The sequence below is a fragment of the Meleagris gallopavo genome, chromosome 9, assembly GCF_000146605.3.
Source record: "Meleagris gallopavo isolate NT-WF06-2002-E0010 breed Aviagen turkey brand Nicholas breeding stock chromosome 9, Turkey_5.1, whole genome shotgun sequence".
NCBI classification, from domain to species: domain Eukaryota; kingdom Metazoa; phylum Chordata; class Aves; order Galliformes; family Phasianidae; genus Meleagris; species Meleagris gallopavo.
Window position 1 is genome coordinate 12,690,274 of NC_015019.2, and position 8,402 is coordinate 12,698,675.

General features: G+C 39.0%; 1 protein-coding gene across 1 annotated transcript in view; it reads right to left on the reverse strand.

Moving 5' to 3' along the window:
- The window catches only part of ATRX (ATRX chromatin remodeler), a 68,190-nt gene that overhangs the window by 7,684 nt on the left and 52,104 nt on the right, over positions 1-8,402 (reverse strand). Inside the window, 3 exon segments of the mRNA XM_031554732.1 lie at positions 5,539-5,733; positions 7,030-7,207; positions 7,877-7,985. Of these exon segments, the coding sequence (XP_031410592.1) occupies positions 5,539-5,733; positions 7,030-7,207; positions 7,877-7,985 (482 nt within the window).

Consider the following 8,402-nt stretch of genomic DNA (forward strand, 5'->3'; position numbering starts at 1 on the left):
TGCTGAAGGGACTGTCCTTCCGCAGCACAACTGCACGAATATCCACAGACCAAACCAACACAGGCCTTCCTGCAAACAGGAACGCAAGTTGTCCTCCTGGCACTTGGAAACACAGCACCTAAAAAACCACGATGTCTGCAACAACACAGGGAGCTGCAAGTGGATCACAACACATGGAGTCACAGCAGCTACAGAAATGTGTTCGTTCCAGTGCATGTTTAAAGCACAACTATAGTAACCATAAGCTAAAGCCAAGTAACTGAGCCAGTCTGTAAGCTGTCTTTGGTTCATCCCTCTGTTATCACCTGCCTTCCTAAATCAGAACCAGTGCTTTCTCCTCTGGCTCCTCACGGAAACATTCAGTGTAATATCTCGTGATTCATGGGCACAGGCAGGAAATAATGGGATTGTGGGATGGTGGGAGAGAAGGGCACCAGAGAGAAAAAGGATGCGATAATGGGAAATACAGAAAGCAGCTGGAAGAAGTGGGTGAAGAAGTCATGGAGCTATTACCAAAGTAAGGGAACACAATTAAGGCACTCCCAGCATACTGGAGCTGTACATCAGTGTGAGGAGGGTTTCTGGACATGCATATGCATTCATTTCCATGGTAACACAATTACTGAAAACAATACTGGAATATAATCCATGCTCACTTGGCCAACAGTCCTCAAAATGTGGTTTAAATTACAACCAACTGCATGTTTGCTTTTCTTTGTTTAAATTTTATTTTGCATTAAATATGATGGAACTTGAAAATTGGTGTATGGAAGGTACTGCCATTTAGTTAACTGTCAAATGAAAAAATTTACCTCACATACAGCAGACTTACATTCCTTTTCATTTATTTAGCTTGTTGATAAGATAATGATACTAAGTTGGTTAACTTTTAAGAGGAAATCCTAGCAATGCATGAAAAACTGATGAGATTTTTTTAAATTATTGTCGTTTTTAAAAGAGGTTTCATTTGTCCTTTTTAAATCCAGTCAGAAATTAAATGCTATGGAGAGATAAATGCATTAGAAAGGAAAACTTCCGGAGAGGAACTTCAGTTATGCTGTAGTTCAAAAAATTTTTCTTCCCCTCAAACAATTTAACCAAGGTTAAAAAATAAACATATTAATAAAAAAATATAAAAATACAAATGTTCTCCTGGTTCTGACAGTAACAGCTCTCCCAGAATTCACAATACTTTCCCTTAGTACAGAAATACAGTAAGAACCATGCCCTGGTTGGGTCCCAAAATAGTATAAAATAATGATTACACTAGATCCAACTGAACTATTGTTTTAATCTGCTTTTCCAATCTGCACTACACGACCCAGCAGAGCCAAGTTCTCCTTTACCACAACCTGTGTCTGGGACCGTGTCCCACTGACAGGGCTGCTCTGAATGAGTGTGCCACAGGGACACTGTGCCCCCTGAGCCCGTTTTGTCTTCGTCCAGCTCCTACCTCACATCTGCTGCTCCAAATTAAATATTGCACTGGCCTAAGTGCAAACGCCTGTGGCATCGATCAGGGTCCAATTATCAGTGCTGATGGTGAAGAATGCAGCATTAGCTATTATCAGCCAAGGGTTCCCCAGTGCACAGTCCTGTGGGAGCTGAGTGTTAAGTGTCTGAGATCTACACAAAAATGGCCCAGTCAAACCACACTACCTTTAAAGATGACTTGCAATCCATCGTTAAATTCACAGCAAAGTAAAATGAAACACCTGAAATACAGACATCATACACTAAAAGGAATTCTCTCGCTTTACGCTTTCACTGTTTGTGTACAGTGGTAATTTAAGAAGCACCTTATGCCTCTAGTCTCTGTTAGGCAGTGAGTCACTATATTTGCATAAAGCTCATGGGCGATAACAGTTATTTCTACTTAGTTCTGAACTCCAACGTCACAAACCTGAATTGAGTGAACAACATCCACACTAAAACTGCCCTGTTAAACACTAATATATACATTCCTTTTCAAGATGCAGAAGTGGTTTCAGAGGGACGAGGGCAGAGAAGCAGCACTGTGAGGGCAGCAGGGCCGCGTGCCTCTTCCCTGGAGGCTCCCCAGACAACCTGTAGGTGCTGCTCTGACTGCAACGTGCACAAAGCTGCTGCTGAAATTCAAACCTGACACGAAACTTTGATAAGCTTCCAGGAAAACCTCCATCTTCCACACTTGTCTTTTATATAAAAACTACCATTTCGACATCTCCTTGCTATTAACAACACTTTCTAAGAAACTGTTCCTCGATTGAAACTTGAATTATTAAAAAAGATAAAATCTCATGGACACGTTTTCAAAATCAAGTAGAGTTTGTTTCTCTGAATCTGTTCTCTTGGATTCGAGCTGTGCCTCTGATAAATGAGTTTAATACACCGACGTGCTTTCATCGTGCATTTCACACTGCCTGGATGGATTACAATGGTAATCCCTGATCTTGCTGTCTCCACAACAGTAGCATTACACAATGGTATCACTGTTCAAGAGACTATGCTTTGAAGATGTGAAAGATATGAAGAGACCTGAAGACAGAGAAAATTATATATGAGACCTGTGAAAAGAAGAACAAAAGCCTTCTTTTAGCCTAACTCCTCTTTTACTTTGCCAACAACTACAGAAGAGCAGCTCAGCCTTTGCAAGCACGGGGCAGACAGCTCACTGATGGAAAAGAGCAACACAGGTGAAGTTTTGGTGGCCTTTGTTTCCAGCTGAAAGCTGCAGAGATCAGGCTGGGCGTGCTGAGCTTACCAGGAAAAAAGCATCTGAGGATTCTAACCCTGAGGTGGTGTGCAATTAATGGCTGTTACCATAAAGCACTTCTGTAAGCGTATCAGTCTTTATAATCAACTTTTTTCCCCTATTAAAAATGCAACAGATTTGTAATTAAGTTCACCAAATCAGTGATAAGGCTGAATTGTGCATCTCTGCTAAAATCACAGAGGTAAGGAATAGTGGGCTTTCTGGATGAGTAAGTTTGCACGATTTAGAGAATCATCCACCACAGTACTTCCTACAGCTGATATCTACTTTTGACTGTTCACACTGAATTTCTAGAGAACTGGAGAGAGCAAAAGAAATAGAAAACAAAAGTGAAACTAATTAAATTATGAGCCACAGTTCAGATAAAAAGATCACAGAAATCAAGGAATAAGTCACTGGACTCCTCAGTTTGGTGTGCATAGCAAGGATAAAATAAAAATAAAATGTCCCAATCAGCCAAGGGGAAGACAAATGCAGCCAAAAACAATGATTAAGAAATGGAGATCATTGAAACAGCTAAGGAGAGTTTAGTCTTTACATTTTTCATAGTAAACATAAGGACCAAATGAAACAAAGGTCTGATATAAATTACTCTGCAACAGCTCACTGCACTGGCACTAGCCAACCAGGCAGGGGCAGCTCAATGCCAGCTCAGCACAGGGAGCCACCCTACTCAGATCCTAAAGATATCTGCATTTTGTCTTGGATCGACTACCCAGCAATCATTGATTACATCACCTTGCTGCTCATGTGTACTAGATGGCCTTACAGGACAGACTTCACTCCTCCCCTCGGACTGCCTGGCCAAATCCCAAACCACAAGTAATGCTTTGCTCAGTGACAGGTACTGATTTTTTTATTAACATTCCTCAAACACTTCTTTCCCCCTAACAAGTAGAAGGACTCCCCACAAGCAGAGCAATGACATGAAAACTCTGGCTGCCGCACGTGGGAGGCTCCTCTGCCTCCCACCCAGGAACGTGCACTGCAAGCTGTGTGTACTTCTACAACACTTCCACACCTCCAGTTCTTCCTCATTATCACAAAACCACGCCTAACTGTGGGACACAAGGGAAGGGAAGGGAAGGATAATTGGAGGGTAATAGCTACCTTCCCACATCTTGTGAGGCTACCAGAAAGGCATAACACTGCTTTCAACAAATAAATGCACAAACTGCTAAGATGAGATGAATCTACCTGATGACTCCTAGCCCTTTCAACCAATCCAAAACAAAGCAGGTAAGAAATGCACACAAAGATGGGCAAATATTAAAAAGAAAATTTGTTCAGTACCATTTGCTAAACCAAGGGGAAAAGAAAAACAACAAAAATCAGAGAATTCCTATACACAGATCTGCTTTATTTCTAGTCAGGAGCTTGGTTAAAAGCTTGCTTTCAACTTAATTGATGTGAACCTTATGGTGATGGCTAAACTGAATTAATGTGCAACTTCATTTCAAATCAAATACTGAACTACATCTGGAGTTTATAAACTTCCACACATTTATGAGCTGATCTATTATTGTAAATAAAAACAAGTAACTTCCAACATATAATCACTGCACTGGTTGTTTACTCACTGCGATGACTTTATTCAAAGCATTGATTAAGAAGTTTAAAAAAAACAAAGAAAAAATCTGGTATCTCCAACTTACTGCTTACACTGTGAAACATCATAATAAAAGGAGCTTGGTTACAGTCATTAGAGTCTGTTTTCAAGGGTTTTGAAACAAATGTGTAGCAGCAACTAACATTTATGGGGCTCCCGCTTCCTAAATCCCCCTGGCAGCTGCACGGATGCTGTAGGTGGTCTGACAGTCTCAATTTCAGAGAATAGCCTAAATAATAAGAATGCCAATGCAAAGCTTAGCCACCATTTATTATCAGGGTTTACAGAGAATCTAGAATGGAGAGCATACAATTTTTCTTTGAAAATTAATAGATTTATGAACTAGAAAACCTCCATCCCCACACCAAGACCTAAACGTAACTCAGAGATGTAATCAGGAAACTAATTGTGGGCCACACATTTAAACCTTACTCTTTACTGCTAAGCTCTTCACCAAGTAATAAGCAACAGACGACTGCACAACAACTTATTAATCAATTAGCCTCCAGAAGACCACATTAAATTAATGTATGTGGATGACTTGTTCATCTAACAATGAACATAAATCAGACAAGGAACAAAACCTTAGTCTAACCTGAAATACAAACAAACTTGGAAAAAAGAGAGTAAAATAAATGCTCAGTCCATTCTTTCTCCTGAACTTCACCGTGAGATAGGAATAAAAGTCTGACTATTTTCAAGTTTGGTTAGTAAGGTGGTTGGTTCCCTTTGTACTGCACAGGATACTGAGCCATTACTAAGTGAAACAGGAACAACGAACCACCACCACACATGTCACAGCCATTACACAAATAGATTAAGGGAAGCCTCACTGAAAACAAACTACTGTGATCTTCAAAGTTTATTCATCATCAAGTTGGAAAAAGGTCTGACATCATTAATTCCTATTATCTCAGAGTACAAAGCATCAGCACTCTCACCATGCAGCATACATAGTTTGGACTCGATGATCCTTATGGGTCCCGTCCAATTCAGGGTGTTCTATCATTTAGTATAGTGAACAATTGTATTCACCTTATTTCTAAGTGAAAAATTCTACTCTAAAGTGACAACACAGCACTCTTTCTCCTTCCAAGATTGAATACTCCACATCCTAAAACAGATACAAGCTTTTTTTATAGCATGTAATTCCCAGCGATGTGCACCAACTTACTTTTGGCAACATTGGTGTGTCTCTCTTCTTTTTCTTTTCTGAATTCGGATCATCCAGCAAATCCGGCTCAAAAGTGTACAGCTCTGTTAGCTCATTCATAGTAAAATGACGTTCAACTTGCTGCTGGTCAACAACCCGGAAAGACAGGGACTGCTTTGTTACCTGCCGGTCGTAGATTTTATCTTCCATTGTACCCTAAAAACCACAGATACTTGCTTTAATACAAATACCAAACCACACGCTATATAGGAAAATACTAAGAGGGATACAAGAGCAAGAACAACATAACATTGCTCTACTTTCCCTGTTCCTTCAATCCTTACCTACAAAGCTACCTGAAAACTTTGTTTGCTGAAAAAAAAAAAAAAAACGCTACTACTGACTGGCACAAATTTCACGAGAAATTTGTCTTTAAGGAATGCCTTGAAGAAGAAACCAGTTTCCCTCCAATTTCCCAAAGTACAGTTATGACAAAAGTGCCAATTTTCACATGATCTACCTTATTTTGTTGTTTTGAGCAGCCTACAAAAGGGAAAACAGATACTGTATGGGTAGGAAGGACAGGAGAAGAGAAGCAGTCAAGTCTAATCTATCACAGCTGTGTAAGAACAAACTTGATGAAAAAGGAATTTTTTTTTCTTAAAGACGATGACTACAAAAAGTATGAGAATAGCACAGCCTGTTCTAAACACTGTAATTTAAAAAGGATACCAGCAGTTCAAAAGTGCACAAAGAGAAAAATAAGACCGAAGCCTGAAGGAAAAAAAATGCATATCTGACAGAAACATGTTACAAAAAGTAATGTATTTAAATTGGCAAGTGAATAGTGACTTGACCATGAGTTAAGTACTGTTACTGGGAAAAGGTCTTCAGTCTATCCTGTAAAAACCCTGGAATTGGAAGGTGAAGCAAGAAACTACCTATCAGAAATAATGGTGCTACTGCTTAAAACCAGCACAGATCTGTGATCATCAGAATTAGGAACAATCCTTCTGATCTTTAGGCTGCAATACAAGCTTTCCAACCATGACTGCATGCTTTCTTCTATATTAAAAACAAATCCTTAACTTTTTCCTTTGGATCTTCAGCAGCCTGGCGACCAGTCTGTAGAAGTCAGCTACGGTGAGCAAATTGCTGCCAAATGGCAACTATGCTCTATGCAGTCATTCCAAATCACAAATTTTCAGGAGTATGCAAATTAAAACAGTAAAAGTGTTATTCTGAGTCTGAGTGTGTGAATCACAGCTAGAACTCCACTGCTAAGAGTGGTGTTACACAGACTGCCAGATGAGATGGGCTTTTTAAATTCACTGCCATTTCCTTCAAGTGTTTTTTCAGTGATTTCGCATCAAGTACAGCTACCAGATTAGGGTTGGAAGATGACTGGATCATTGTGAATCAACACTGACTTCAACAGACATCCAAACAGTTACAGACTACAATTCAGATTGCAGGACCAGCGTATCACAAAATCATCATTCAGAAACGTACCTGGGCCAAAAATCTGTACACAAACACAGGTTTGCTCTGCCCAAAGCGGTAAACCCTGAAAATACTCTGGATATCATATGATGGGTTCCAAGAAGCATCAAAGATGATTACTCTATTAGCAGCCACGAGATTAATTCCAAGGGAACCTGCCTTAGTGGATATAATAAACAAGCGGCCTCTGGAACAAAGAAAAGTTGCAGATTTTTAATATTTTGGAAAAAAATTACTGTTGTTGTGTTACTGTAGAGTTGTTCATACATGGAAATTGCTCAAAAAACGTTGTTAAGATGTTGTACTAAGCATAAAAGAGACAAAACTTTTAGCAAAACATACTCTCAGAAATACAGATCAGGTACAAATCAACTGTTAACAGGAACGGGTGGGAAAGACTTTTTTTTTTTTAATTTCTTCTGTTTCAAATTCACATTATATCACTTTCAATAGTAATATTAAAAAAGTATACCCCATATTACTGAAACTGTTCTCTGGCTAGCTCAAAGGGTAACCCATGCATGACTCTGTCTCTGATAAAGACTTTAGACTCAAAAACCAAACTGAAGTACAAGTATGGATGAAAAGCTACAGTTCGTCTCTCCAAAGAACCTGCAGCCTCCAATAAGTATCAATATGGAATTCAGCCACAAGGATTGAAGTAAACAAATAAGCACTCTGAAGAGAGGGGACAGTCAACAGTTTCTTGCTTAAAACAGCTACATGAAGCAGTGCTGCACCTGTGAAACTTTGTAGGCATAGCATTAAAGGTCAGTAAACTAATACAAGTAACAAGGAAATACGGAACAAAAGAAAAAAGGGGAAAATCTAGAATGTCTGTCTGAAGAGACCTCACCTCACATTAGTTTCATCATTAAATTCTTCAGCCCATTTCTTTCTTGACTGAGCTGTAGTTGAACCATCTAAGCGATAGTAATCAATGTTTCGGAACCATTTTCCTTCACCTGTAAATAAGAGTCACGATTAAAATGCTGGTTATGTAGATATCCAGATTGATAATACTGGAAACGTTCAACTCTCAAAACAGTGCAAGAGCAAACATGGAGCATAAAAGATGATATTCTCTAACAATTCAAAGCAATGGGAAAAGACTATAGGTAATTCAAGACAAAGAATCCATGATGGAAAACATTTTTTTTGAGAATACAAGTGTTTCCCAAAGGCATGGCCTGAAAATTACTTAGTGAGGCTTGCATAACAAAATATAAAACACAATATGACAGAAAATAATGGCAATTACATTTATGAAGACAATAAACATCCGCAAAGCAAAAAGTAATAGCTCCCACATATCCTAACCCAATCCTGTCTAAAATGATTTAAAAGCAGAGTAAATCTTGTCAATAGCATTTTACCTTAAA